The 15,443-nt window shown below is 38.8% G+C and overlaps 1 protein-coding gene across 15 annotated transcripts in view; it reads left to right on the forward strand.

The window, feature by feature from the left end:
- tenm2a (teneurin transmembrane protein 2a) overlaps positions 1–15,443 on the forward strand; it is a 1,216,147-nt gene that overhangs the window by 1,163,887 nt on the left and 36,817 nt on the right. For 10 of the 15 annotated variants that reach the window (XM_087281568.2, XM_087281560.1, XM_087281559.1 and 7 more), the window contains 2 exons: positions 4,283–4,483; positions 4,587–4,772. In XM_087281568.2, the coding sequence (XP_087137694.1) occupies positions 4,283–4,483; positions 4,587–4,772 (387 nt within the window). Of the gene's footprint in view, positions 1–4,282; positions 4,484–4,586; positions 4,773–7,363; positions 7,388–15,443 lie in introns of all 15 variants that reach the window. The other 5 variants (XM_087281553.1, XM_087281556.1, XM_087281563.1 and 2 more) reach the window with 1 other exon arrangement.

Raw genomic sequence — 15,443 nt, forward strand, 5'->3', positions numbered from 1 at the left:
ATATTAATCTCATTCATTAAATTCATTAGCAATACTCTGACTACTTAAGATTTTGATTTGATTTGGATTAAATATAGTTCAACTGCAAGTAGTTTACATAGAAATTTTAATCATGTCATTATTCACTCTCTCTTAAGTTTTATTCACACTATGAGCGACTCGCAATGGCAAAGCGACAAGTGACCGTTCATTTCAATGGAAAGTGAATGACTTCCAGAGACCTTCGTCTACGCAATAGATATTTACATTAGATGTCTCCTACGCTTGGTTATTGGAAGAAACGTGTCAATAGAGCCCCATTTTAGTACAGGGTAGCACTCCTTTGAAATGAATGTGGGACCAAGGTGCAGTGGAGGACTGGCCCTCTAGAGCCAGAGATCTGTAATATCTGTGATCGGGAGTGTTCCCGGTGCTCAGTATGTAAATACTTTTTTTTAATTACGAGAATTATAATTTTACATCAGTTTTATATATCAATGTATACTGTAAGTGACTGCATTGGCTTTACCGACAAAGAGCATGGGTTTTTTTGTGCAGGGAAATGTATTATTCTCCCTCCTTGCCAAATTTGATCTAATCTGTATCCTAAACTACCCTCTCTCCCGCTTTTACTTCTCATTCTAATGGAGGGAGCAATTCGTTTGTGAATGAATCTCGTTACGAACATCTTGTTCACTAAGCCGACAATAATACAAGTTTCTAGCATCGCAGAATCTTGTGGTCATATTTCATTTACATTGTTTGCTGATTTTATTTAACTAAACTAGCATTATTTACCCAGTATTTAGTGTGAGTTGGTGCTACTTTGCCCTATGGTCAGTGTAAGACATTATCATCAATGCTTGTTTAGCACAAAAGTTTGCAACACAAAAAGTAACAAAAAATCTAAATCTTACTATAAAATGTTCTGCCTTTGTGTTTTGTTTTCTTTGTTTGCTCGTTACTACACCCGTACACATCGCTATAGTCCAGCATATTCAAAATGGCTTTAGTCTTGACTAGTGCAGTTGAATGACATTTGTCCCCGGAGCACTGTACAAATGTGGCGGCGCTATTGATGCATGCTCAGGGTCCATATGCGATATCTAGTGTTTATATCTGTATGCCTATGTGAGCTACAGATTGCGTTGGTAACCAGGTGGGTGTGTTGAGCGATGTGACAAAGTTGAGAATCCTTTAACTTCATGCAAATAAAGAACGACTTTCTTGAGAGACAGCCAATAAGAGCACCAGTAGTGCTCATGTGATCATCTCTCAGCTCGCTCAGAGGCCGGTTGTATTCTCTATGCAGGTCGGCACCCAGAGCAACAGGCAGCTACAAAGTCGCTGCTAGTGTGAACGAGGCATTATGTTGATCCAAACTTGGTAAAAAAAATCTCTCTTTGTACTGCACTTTGTAATAGCTATGCAGCATATCATCCACAAGGGACTGTTAGGCTTCAAATATTTACCGCAAATAATGATAAAGTTTACATTTTTGGTATAAATTCCTTTAAACGTGCATGTTAGTCATTGTGTTTTGGGGTTCAAATATTCCCCCAAAGGTGGGAGCAGCTCCGATGAGAAAATACATTAATTCACATGCACGCATTTGGTACTTTGACACTTTTATCCAAAATGACTCACATTGTATTGAAGGCTCACATTGTCTGGGAATCAATCCTACAACCTTGGGATTGCTACAATCATGCTCTGCTATTTGAGCTACAGAAGAGCACTTAATAAGCATATCAATGTCTAAATGAAAATCAAACCATACAAAAAAGGCTGTATCAGGGTTATGTTTAAGGCATAATGGATTATTTAATCAGTAAGGGGAAAAAAAGAGAGAGCAGAAGTCAATGAAAAGTGCCCACCATGGCAGAAAAACAAATGTGAGTGTGTAAAAAGATGGAGTGTTTTATTGTGGCACGAGGAACTTGAGGTGTTTCAGATCACAAGGTCAGCACTTTTGCTCCTTTCATTTTTCCCCTGCCGTTTTAAGATTTTTCAAATCAGATATTCATCACAGCAGAGTCACTCAAACAATTTACCTGAAGTGCCGGTGACATAGAAATCGATATCCGTGATGTGCTGTTTCTGCAGCATAAACAATTGGCTTGAATGGCTTTATGTGCGTGAGGGGAAAGGAGCTGCGCTTCTATCAGCCGAGGGGGGCTGCTGAGACAGGGGTGTCACACAGGGCACCACAGGTCCGGGTAATTTGTCAAATGGCTTTCTCGCACTTTTCATGGCCAGATCTCTGCTTTCGCTCAGCAGTCGATATCAATTTTTTGAGGCACCCCGGATGGAACATGTGAGAGACAGGGTCAAAGTCAAAAAAGAGAGAGGAAGGTAGATAGACAAAGATGCTGAGAAAGTGAGATGGAGGGTTTGAGAGGTGAGTGTGAAAGGCTCTAGACAGGAAGCTGCCATTCTCACACTGTAGGTGTGGGATATTGATTTTTCATGTTTAGATGAAAAACATAGTATGTGCTTGTGCATGCTTTCTTAAAAAATGTACATCACCAGTCCAGTCATATGGGAATGTCACAGGTTTAAACTAAGAAAAGACACTGTGACTGTGACATACACATTACATACTCATTACACTCATACATAAAATACATACACTTTTAAACATAGTCCTATTGCCGGCAAACAATGTATACATGGGACATTGTAGTGTTATCAGTGGATTGTGCGTGCGTGTGTGTGTATGTGTAATGTGAAAAGTTTGTTGTATTGCCTAAAGTTAACATTGTGTTTATGTAACATTTCAATTTGGGTGGGTTTCCTCCGGGTGCTCTGGTTTCCTCCACAGTCCAAAGACATGTGGTACTGGTGAATTGAGTATGCTAAAACGAACTGTAGTGTATGAGTGTGTGTGTGAATGAGTGTGTATGAATGTTTCCAAGTAATGCAATGCGGCTGGAAAGGCATCCGCTGCGTAAAAACATATGCTGGATAAGTTGGCGGTTCATTCAGCTGTGGCTTCCCCAGATTAATAAAGGGATTAAGCCGAAATGAAAATGAATGAATGAATTTATTATAATATTTTGCTCAGTCCTGTATTATATAGATATTGTATAAATACCCTATACCCTAAACTATCCCTATTAATATTTTTAGCAATAATAAATATATTTTAAGTTTTTATCTTTATGTCCATTATTATTTAAATATTCTATTAATTCCCTTTTCTCCTGTATATATTTCCTGCAATCAAATATAACATGATCTATGGTTTCTCTGAATCCACAATGTTCACTTAAATTGTTTACTTTAACTCCCAGTATTCACATACTTGGTTTTCCCACGTCAATTCAGAGCCGCCATTTTAAACTACATCATCAGGGTCACAACCCTTTGGTCAGTTTTTTATCAGTTTTTATCATGATGTAATCCAAAATGGCATCTGTTCTATTGTTTATATGTGTTGTGGTTGTTTGTTGTGTTGTATTTTGAGTTTTGTATTTATTTACTTGCAATAATTTATACTTTTGTTCATTGTGTTTTTATGTATTTTTGTCTATATGTTACCCTACAACCTGTAGAATGGTATAACCCATGGGTGGGGCCAATGATATAAAATGGCCCCAAACCGTCACTCTGTGGGTAGTTGTAGGAGTAGGTTGTATTGTGTGAGAGATTGTGTCGCTTACAGATTTTGTTCAGGTCATTGCTTTGATTTAGATGAACAAGCCTGTAAATACTTAGTAAATATTATATAGTTTATTATTTTTTTATTGTTGTTTTGTCACTTTCACCTTTTTGCTTATTTATTTATTTATTTTACTTTGTGTCAAAAAAACCCACTAACTTCACTTTCATCAGTGGCTTCTTTCACACTTTTTGCCTCCTATCTTCCCGGTCAAACGTAACAGAGAATATGCATATTTTCCCCCTTTATTTATGTTTGCAGTATCTAAAAATGCACAGTGAGTCATGTGGGTCTAGTAATTGGTAAATGGTATAATAAATTACTTCACATAGTTTCACGATAGCATTCTAGTTCACTCCTAAACTCAAAATTGAATTTTAACCATACAGATGTGTAGTCTTATCTTCTATTGTGACCAATCTTGTTCAGTCAAATGCTTTGTAAAATAAATATTCTATCACTTTTGTCTAAAAATAGCTCATTTAGATGACAAATTGATCATCGCTGTGACATTAAAAGCCTTTATGACTCATCTTTTCACAGACATTGTCAAAACAAGAACTCTTTTATCATAAGATTTCTTTTTTCATTTTAATGACAGGTAAAACCTCACTTATAACTCTCACCTGTTGTTTGCAGTTGACTGCCTGGATCCAACCTGCTCGAATAATGGCATCTGTGTGAACGGAGAGTGCCACTGTAAACCGGGATGGGGCGGACCCAGCTGTGAACTACCCAGAGCTCAGTGCCCAGATCAGTGCCACGGCCATGGTGCTTTTATTCCAGACACAGGGGTCTGTAGCTGTGACCCCAATTGGATGGGCCCTGATTGTTCTGTCGGTCAGTCTACATGTTTTGATTGGATCTGCAAATGTTTTAGCGTTTCATTTCAGTAGACCTGATTTTAATGAATGCAAATTGTGCTCTTACCTTCTTTCATCAGAGGTTTGCTCGGTTGACTGCGGTACACACGGCGTATGCATGGGCGGTTCTTGCCGCTGTGAGGAAGGCTGGACAGGCGCAGCTTGTGACCAGCGTGTGTGTAACCCACTCTGTGTGAAGCATGGAACCTGTAAAGATGGGAAGTGCGAGTGTGAACAGGGCTGGAATGGAGAACACTGCACCATTGGTAGGCATAATATGTCCACTGCTGAACCAGACACTGACTCTTTCTTGCTCCCTAGATACACCATCCCAACAGACGCCTCCTTTTTTCTGTGTTTACTGTTTAAATGAGTGAGGCAGGTTTTTAAATCATACTTTTGGTCCTGGTGCTAAATTCTTATCCACTAGTCAGATTTTAGGGAAGTGGTTAGAATAATCTAGGGTCCAGAGATCACCAAACTTGTTCCTGTAGGGCCGGCGGCCTGCAGAGTTAATCGTCAATCCTAATCAAAAACACCTGAACAAGCTAAACAAGGTCTTACTGGGTATACTTGAAACATCTAGGCAGGTGTGATGAGGCAAGTTGAAGTTAAACTCTGCACGCCCACCGGCCAACCTTTAGGACCGAGATTGGTGACCCCTGGCCTAGATTATTGTTTGGGTGATGACTTGTCCAGGACCATCAAAGGATGCTAAATTAGAAGTATAACCTACTTCTATAAAGCTCATGAGTTTACATGGATGATTCTAGGGATTTGTTCTTTACTTATCCAACAGGATGGGATATTCAGTACATAACTCTAAAACCATGAATTTTAAGGGCATGTACCCAATAGCCACATTTCCACTGAAGGATCAGTGCGAACCAGGGCTTTCATTGGGCTGGGCCGGTAGTCTGGGAGCTTAAAGAGTGAGGCCAAAATCACGTCATGTTTCCACTTTCAACAAATAGCTCGTTGTGCATCACAAAATCCCCGCCTTAACAACGCCCCCCATATCCAATGTCGCACAACACGCCCAGTTTAGCGGGAAGAAAAACTCAAATTAGAATCACAAGCACATAGAAACACATTTATTTTGACATAATTACTGTACACCTTAACAGAAAAAAATTATAAGAAATTGCAAAGCAAACAAATCACGTTAATATACAGCAGTAAATGATAAATCTGTATATATACACAAATCTTTTCCATTATTAGTTGTGTTTACTTACTGACTGTAAGGTTAGTTGTCATCATATCACAAATGGTCTCCCCACCATGAGAGGGGCGATGACCCAGCACACAATTCATAATTTCAAATCACGGGAATGGTCATAGCATCGCTTTCTCACCGACTTTGAACTGTGCCTGCTGTTTTTCTTTTTTTTTACTTTACGCAGACTTGTACTGTTGTACGCTGAATCTGTACGTTTCCAAGCTCAGCAATTATGTATTTGATCATATCCACATTTCTGCAAATGCCGTCAATCTGCCATTGAACATCCTCCCAAATGTTCAGAAGAGCCCTGGTGTCTTCAACTGTCCAGAACTGTCTGTCCTCCATTTTTTTTCCCTTTATTGTAAGGAGTGCGTTTTCAAAACTAATTTAAGTGAAATGTGCATCTTGCCACCTCTTAACCTGACACAGGAAAACTCCATCTTTGCCTCAAAGCCCCGGTTGGCCCGATCTGGCCCAAGGTATTCCGCGGGCTGAAAAAGACCAGTCGCTGGCCTCAAAGAAGCCCTGCTTTGGCTGGATCAAGCCACGGAAGTGACTGTGGAAACACGACTAGCCCTGGCTCACCCTGGCATGTTCGCTTTAGGCGCGATAGTGGAAACGTGGCTGTTGCTGCTCAAAACATTTTGCTGCCCACACTTTGTTAAGGGAAATTCTGGATGATTGTGACCACAAAAGCAAGTACTTGTTTACAATACAGAGTTCACAGTAGTTCTATTGCATGAATAATAAAACACACTTGATACAGCTAAACAAGAATCATAACCTTACAAGCTCAATAAACTTCCGTACTTGTGTATTGTAGCTAAAACCAAGTAAGCCTGCTCCTCAGGAGCAGGACTGATCTGACTTTTGCTTTACCATCTTTTCGGAATGACATTCACATGCATGATTTTAAGCTCAAATGTAGTGCATTGTTGAAGTCAGTGATCTCTCATTTAAAGGTGGAGATTAGCAAACTGAACGATTTGCTTTAATACTCTGTTACCACATTCCCATTAGCTTGTAAACAGGGCAAAACACAGATTAAGGCGAAAAGTGCAGAAGAAATGAATGAAGGCTGTGCTGGTGGGGGGTTATTGAGAAGAATTACACTCTTCCTCTGTCTGGTGTTGGACTGAGAATAGACTTAGTTGTGTTTGATCACTCCTGACACAGCAGAGGCATACGTGTGGGCTGCTGGGTAATGAACAGTCCTTGCGGAGTAGCAGCAACTGATGAAGGGTAGAGGCGTCTTCACCTTGATAAGTCACACCTCTTTTTGTTTTGACTTCTCTCAAAAATAGACTCAAAAGCCAGTTTTCCTTTCTCTCATCATCTGTGGATGTGTGCGTGTGGATGTTTGTCTGTCACTCCAATGATGACATGAGTGACAAAGACTGAAAGTGCTCTGCCTTTAATCCTTTTCCCTATTGAACGCCGCAACAGGAAGTCTGTCTGTTTATCGTCATCAAACTCTATCTGTAGGATAAAAACACTTTGTGAAAGGCTTCAATCTTCAGCTTCCATTTTTATACTTCTTCTGTTTTTAACTGATTCCAATGCAGCATGTATTCATTTGTTTTCTTGTTATGACACGTTTTTTGTTCTCTCTGAATGTCCTCTCTGATGCAGACTTTTGGGATGGGAGTATTGAAGGTATTGTACCTCGTCGTACTGTGACTAGTGCTAGTTGCACTTTAGTCTGGTTGTGAGCAACCCCCCCGCCTTCAATAGCTTGGCTGCATAGCAACTGTGTGCTTCTGTTTGTAGAGTAGCCGTGGTGGAGTAGAATGTTGTGTCGAGTAGGTTCATAGTGCTAATCTGTGTTCTTCAGCATGTGTGTTTATATTCTTGTTGTCAGATGATGATAGCATAGTTGTAATCATCTGTTTTGCACCATGTTGCTTTTGAAATGTCCCCCTCCCACAGCATTAACTGGGCCATGAAAGAGTTTGATTTGTCTGATTCACTTAGTCCTTCAGACTTTGAGGTACAGTACTCCTGTACACTAGACTGTCAAAGTAACACAAGTTTCTTTGGTCATCTTAAATTTTAACCAAAACTTACAGTACAGTAATCTTTGAGACAGTCCTGATGGTGTATCCTAATGTTTGGTGTCATGTTTGTTGTTGCTTGAGTCAAAGTGCAATTTATAATTTATTATGTGTGAATGCCAATGTAACTGGTTCCACTTGGTCTAGAAGGGACTCACACAGCTATCTGGCATTGGGAGGTGACTATGCTAAAAATACTAGCTTGTCTTATGGGCAAGGTTTGAAGTTTTGCATGCATAGCTCCTACTCGCTCATCTTATTTACACCAAATCACCATAGTAGATCCTGGAGACTTTGTGTATCCTGTACAATCTCTGCTACGGAAAAGGTTTGGCTCATGAATGATAATTCGGTCATTGAATGATCATTCAAGTCAGTGCTTCCCACACATAGACTTTACTTGGGTGGGCTACCCAGATATAATAACAGCCACTCAAGTATATGTAGTGACACATTTTTTGTACTGTTATTAACATCCTTTACATTTTTTTGTATCCTCCCAATAGCCATCCAAAATCAATTAGGTAGTGGAAAATCTCTCTCGTTTATCCGTTTCCTATACTCCCTCAGACTCTCGCATGCTCTGCAGACCCACAGAGGTGCACCTTTTTAAGACTTCACCCTGATTCTTCCTGCCCGGGTTTTAAATCTTATTAAATGTCTGGGATTTAACTTTTGCTTTCGTATGTGTTTTTGCATAACTTTTTTCACATTTTTCACAGTTTATATTCGTTTTCTGTCATTTATCTCTAATTTTCTGTTTATTTTATTAATTTGATTATGTTAATATATTACATGTGCTATTTTATATGCATTTAGTTTGCATGTAACTTCAAAGAGAGAGAGAGAAGCAGATTTAACCTGTCAGTGGGTGCACATGGCTCCTGAGTAGCATAAAAGTAAGAGAAATTGTGGATGTCTTTTTTTTTTTAACTCTAACCCAGGGGTGTCCAAACTCAGTCCTGAAGGGTCGGTGTCCTGCAAAGTTTAGTTCCAGCCCCAATCAGTCACACTTGGGCTTGCTAACCAAGCTCTTACTAGGCTTTCTAGAAACATTCTTGCAATCTCTCTGCAGGACTCCGGCCCTCCAGGACCGAGTTTGGACACCCCTGTTTTAACCGATTGTATAATAAATTTAATTATTGTTGAAAATTAAAATATGTATTGTTTTTTGCATATAGTCAAAAGGGTGGTCCACAGTGTATTTTTAAGGCTTGGCTGTGTTTATAAAATGTAAAGCAATGTGTGCTCATGCTTCACTTGTAGAAAATCACAGTCCTAACATAATGTGCTATGATTCGCGGATTGGCTCCACGTCACTCCCCTACAAGCATGTGCTTTTGCACTGTATGAACAGTCTAGTGAGAGGTTCAGAGCAGCTGTTAGCAGCCTGAATCAGACAGAAATGAAGAGCACACAGCTGAACCTCACGCCTGTTCTCTAAAATACAAATCTGACAAGTGTTTTTTACATATAATTGGAATAAGTTTGTGCAAGGAACATTAAACATTATCATATCTTTTGCAAATTTGTTATTTGAGATGTAGAACGCACGGAAAGCAGCCACATAGAGAGACACGCATAGAGAGACTCTGCATGCACTGCTCAAGATTGTGGCTGTTTAGAGCAGTTTAACTGATAAATATGAATTTGTAACTAAATTGTCAGCGGTGCCAAGCAGCATTTCCTGTTGTTTAGATACTTGTTTAAGTCCTCACTACAACATATCATTAACGCTAGAAACTGTGCCTGTAGTTGATCAAGTTTAACAAATAACAATAGTTATAGGTTGTGGCTCACAATTAACAGCTTTGTCTGCTGGAGGAGTTTTAACCAAATCCAGAACTGAACCGAGAGGGATTCTTAAATTTCTCCTTTGTCAAATGCTAGCGCTATATCTTTTTAATATTATTCTCTTGAACATAATTAAAACTAAATTGTAAGAAACTCCTCTCTTTGTTTCTTCTCCTCTCTAACTCCAAATACAAAAACAGAATAAGCTCTGTGGAAATAGCAGCATCTGGATGGCATTTTAGCTTCACTGCGCAGGGTGTGTGCACAAGGTGAATGCACGTAACCGGAAGCCCTTGTGATCTCTCTAGCTCTATCTTGTATTTTTTATTTTATTTATTTTTTTGTCCCAAAATTTGTTCGCTGTAGGCTTTGCTAAGCTAACTCTGCAAAAGCCAATAAGCTCATTTTTGAATGTATGACATTAAGAGTTGTTTATGTTCACACAGCTACATTACACATCAACTAAAGTTTAAAATATGATATCGTAGTGGACCACCCCTTTAACTATTTTTGTGATATGGGTAAATGGTATGTTTCAATTCACCTATCACCACAAGTATGTTGTGTGGAAAGCACTGAAAGTATGTTGATATAAACACAACTATAGATTCTTGAGCTAAGATAGTCCTCCATGTCTCACTGGTCTTTACTGACATGCTGTTTCAAAATAACCTCCACTGCTTCCAAGTACCTAATTGAAGATAATACATTCAATTTATAGACATTTCATGTTAGCTCTATCTGAGTTCTTCGCTTTGTAACCACCACAGTAATCCAAGAACCTTAATTATGCAAAACATGACAACACTTTTGTGATATCATTGACCAAGCAACTGCATTTGATTATATGAGGATAGCATTAAGTCTTCCATTAGCATAAAAGTCTCTCTTTTGTTAATAGGTAGAATATTTTCTTGCATCTTTGAAGAAATGGCATCATATACTTTTTGATGGATTAGTCTCAGTGGAGCAATGTGAGGTTAAATACCTTGCTCAAGAGTATGACTGTGAAGGCTTCTTGAGGCGACTGAAACCAACAAACTTTAAGTTAATATGTTTGAGCTGAAACAACCACCCCCATCCCCCCCAACTCTTATAGAACTCTCATAGTTAGACACTGGGCCAACTATATGTCTCTACGCATAATAGGAATGCATGCATTTAAGTAGACTGCAGTTTCAACAGGAGGTAGTGGAAGCTCTCAACAGGAGACACAGACTCTTAGCAATCTGTTTGAGTGTGCCTTTATGTTTGCACAAAACAGAGGCGCAGTAGGCAAGTCGTCCTACTCTCTGCTTCCATCAAGCCTACCTCAGACAAAAGAACCGAAATTACAGAGGACACTGCAGAGCGGAGACAAAGATCACACAGAATTTGCTCTACCTGAGGGATTCAGATCATTACAGCGAGTAAAAGGATCGAGGGGGAGTGGATCCTAAGATAAATGTGAAATTTCATGAGCCGTTGGTGCAGAGTGGGTCGGGAGCAGTGAGCAATGTTTTTTTTCCAGCGCATATTTCGGCACATAGGGCGCGGGACCACAGGAGGCATGGTAATGACTTTGTCTCAGCTCCTGCATGAGATTCAACTTATAGGATGAATACTAATGGAGGGGCAGGAGTGTGTGTGCTTTGCTGTGAAGGGGAGTGCTGTGTGTTTGCAGGGAGAGCAGGATAATGAGGAGTTTAACTGCAGGGCCCATAGTGATCACCTGAACGCTCATGCATCAGTGGACAGGAGAGAATCTGGTACAAGAACAAGCAGCAATAGTTACTTGATTCAACAGTGCATCTGTAATTGGCTGAAATGACTGCAGATGACTGGCTGATGGAGGCGCTGATATTTGTTTGCTAGGGAATCCAGAGTGGATGCAAGTTGCACTTGGTCTAGCACATGATTGGCTCTTAGGGGGAAATCACATCTACTCTGCAAGAAACATGCAGGGTAAATGCATTCCAGCTTTAGGTACACACACTTTGGTGGATGTCCTTCTATGACATGCTAATGGTTAAAGCTGCAGTGTACATTGTGTGTCATTAGTAGAAATATGACAATATTCAATAGTTTAATATATTGTGATAATGATATTGGGGCATTACGGTGGCTCAGTCACCTCGAATGTCGCTGGTTCGAGCCTCAGCTCTGTCAGTTGGCATTTCTGTGTGGAGTTTGCATGTTCTCCCCATGTTCTTGTGGGTTTCCTCAGGCTGCTCTGGTTTCAGTGATGGGTTGCAGCTGAAAGGGCATCCGCTGCGCAAAACATATGCTGGATAAGTTGACGGTTCATTCCATTGTAGCAACCCCAGATTATTAAAAGGACTAAGCCGAAAAGAAAAGGAATGAATATTGATATTGTGTACTTCAAAATAATGTAATAAATTATTTTTATATTTAAACCTTTAGAGTGTGTCTTAGGAACATTCAGATTGTTGTAGATCAGCGCAGATGAAAGTATTTGAAATAGATGAAATTGAGTTTAATAATGGACATTGGGAAGAAGGAGGCAAAATCGACAGTTTAAATGTTTTAATAATTAAGTAAATAAAACAAACAGGCTGCAGCAGTTGTTTACGGTGAGTACCGCCAAACTGCTTTTAATTTTCCAGAGCTCCTCTGTGAAACTCGAAACAGGTGGTTCCACAGGTGACAGTCGTTACCACCCCCTCGTTTAGCTCTCACAGCTCTTAGCCCTGCCCAATTTGCTACTATAAGACTTAATACCTATTTATTTTTTTAAAACATGAACATTTTCACATGTTAATCTGGTCGACGGCATTGAAAATTAAATGACCATATTTTGTTTGTTAATTTTGTACAATAAGGTTCCATTAAACATCATTCAATGAAAAAAATCCCAATGAAAACTACAAAATAATTAAAGTTTTATTCTTAAGTTTTAAGTTCTAACATCACCATAGTAACTGTAAACTGTAGATTTGAAAGCATTAAACAGCATTTACTAATGAGACTTTTGTTTTTGAATCATTACCTATACTGTACTTTATTATTCATTTGCAATTTAATTTACTGAAAATATGTATTTACTCTGAACATGTAAATCCAATAAATCAATTTGTTTTTTTGTTATTATACCTTTAAAATAACCTTTTTCGCAGCTTAGGTCAATATCATGAAAAATGCTGTATACTGTGACAAAAGCTTCAGAAATTAATTGCAACAAGAACACCATCATAAACCAAATCATTATTCATACCAAACAAAAACTGCAGCAACCAAAAACTTAATGTTTTCAAACAGGTTTCCCAAATATGTTATGCTTTAAAGTATTGGTTGAGTGCACACACAATATTCAACTTCAGAAGCCATTTAGGTGAAAGTGTTCAGCTCTCACTTTTCCTGTGCTAAAGTTTCAGATGTTATTTGACTTTGTAGTAGTATTGGAAAAATACAGACGAGGGAAAACCCGGACAGAGGGCGTTTTATGCAGTAGGTGCTCATTCCCTGTGGGACTTTATCTGTCTTTTCCTAAGGCGAATTTAGAGGATTTATGAATCTAACCTTTATTTTATGATCTTTAAAGGCGCGAGGGCTGCAGGCCAGTGGACAGGAGAGTTAGGTGGAGAACTGGATTTGTCTTCCACAATTTTTTTCCCCACTAATATCCCATCCTTTAAGACATTTAAGACATTTATTTCACCTTACCTCGGTTCTTTCCTTTGTTCCTTGCTTCCATTTTTCTTTCTTTCTTTCTTTCTTTCTTTCTTTCTTTCTTTCTTTCTTTCTTTCTTTCTTTCTTTCTTTCTTTCTTTCTTTCCCTCCATCCATTGTTCTATCTATCTATCTATCTATCTATCTATCTATCTATCTATCTAGCTATCTAGCTATCTATCTATCTATCTATCTATCTATCTATCTATCTATCTATCTATCTATCTATCTATCTATCTATCTATCTATCTATCTATCTATCTATACTTCTTTCTTTTTCTTTCTTTCTTTCTTTCTTTCTTTCTTTCTTTCTTTCTTTCTTTCTTTCTTTCTTTCTTTCTTTCCCTCCATCCATTGTTCTATCTATCTATCTATCTATCTATCTATCTATCTATCTATCTATCTATCTATCTATCTATCTATCTATCTATCTATCTATCTATCTATCTATCTATCTATCTATCTATCTATCTATCTATCTATCTATCTATCTATCTATTTATCAATCTATCTATCTATCTATCTATCTATCTATCTATCTATCTATCTATCTATCTATCTATCTATCTATCTATCTATCTATCTATCTATCTATCTATCTATACTTCTTTCTTTTTCTTTCTTTCTTTCTTTCTTTCTTTCTTTCTTTCTTTCTTTCTTTCTTTCTTTCTTTCTTTCTTTCTTTCTTTCTTTCTTTCTTTCTTTCTTTCTTTCTTTCTTTCTTTCTTTCTTTCTTTCATTCTTTCTTTATCTATCTGTCTGTCTGTCTGTCTGTCTACCTTTCTTTCGGTTTCTACTTTTTTCCTTTCATTTTTCCGCCTTTCCACCAATCCATCTGTCTCTTTCTATCCATTTCTCCATCCATCAATAGCTGACTGTTGCTATGCAGTGTGCTTTTTTTTTCCCCTATCCCACCTTTGCGTATCTCTCTCATACCATGTGCACTGACCCATAACTCAAGGCAATCTCAGCTCCTTTTTAAGTAAATTACAATAGAGTCAACCCACATTACTTTAGCCAGGTGGCTTAATAGTTTGTGAAATCCCACTTTATTCTAGTTAGTGTGCTGAGAATCGACTGGCCTTTGGCATGAAAGAGGGGCCCTGCTCAGTGCTGCCCAATGAGGAAGATCAATGGTCACCATAGATTTCGCTGTCCTGGTGTTTCATAAGTATTTGGCTGCTTAAAATGGCAGCTCCATTTAAAAGGCAATCATTGCTAAGTGACTTTTCTCTCAACTCAATATTGCGTGACAATCGATGCATGGCAGGCCGTTAATGTGGCATCTCAAGGACCCCAGACATTGAAAATTACGTTAATTAAAAAAACGTTTGATTTAAGTCACAATGGCTGAAGGCTCCCCCATGTATGCTGGATATTCACAGTCTTCTGATTGAAGCTATTTCATTTTCCTTCATCACAAATCATCTAAAATGTCACCTGGGCTGAATCAGCCGCCAATAATACTATATAGACGAGTGATGAAAGAAACTAGCTGAATTTTGGTAGCCTTGACAGAACTGTTGGAGATTCAACTTGGGGGCCACAGCACTGGTTTCTGATGACACAGTGTGAGATCACAGCATGGTTTTCGTTTTGCAGCAAGGTAAGAGACGATGCCCGTGGCGGTGCTGAGGATTTTAGACAGCATGTTTTATTTACACAAAACTCCTGATGACTTGGAAATGTCAGGTCACGTCTCCAGGGTGCTTAATTATGGACTTGTGCGGCTAAAGTAGAATAGTGCTTAGCCTTTTCATTTCTCTTCGTGTTTGTTCTTCTCAGTCTCTTCCCCTCCCAGAGAGAGCTTCCTTAAAGCATTCCCATCAATCCACATTCTGCTCAAAACTGTTGTGACAAGATTGTTTTCCGCCTTTTGTCTTTCAGGAAGACTGTTTATCCCCTAACTGCATACATTAAACACCCACACATGCCACACTTCACTCCAGAAACCTGTGATATATTTATCAAAGAGCACTTCTGGCTCTATCTCAAAAGTCTTTTTTTATCCCTCACTTTGTCTCTCTCTTTCACATGCGCATACACACTCACAGACACGAACCTCGACCTAAAGAGCAGTCATAATCTGATCTGGAGACTCTGTCGGTCTGTCCTAACCACATTCTTACATGAAAGCATTGCTCTCTTTCCAGACAAATCAAATCAGCTACTGTAAATGAACAGTCGGAGAGTGT

Source organism: Danio rerio, chromosome 14 (genome assembly GCF_052040795.2).
Source record: "Danio rerio strain M-AB ecotype USA chromosome 14, GRCz13ab, whole genome shotgun sequence".
Classification (NCBI taxonomy): Eukaryota; Metazoa; Chordata; class Actinopteri; order Cypriniformes; family Danionidae; genus Danio; species Danio rerio.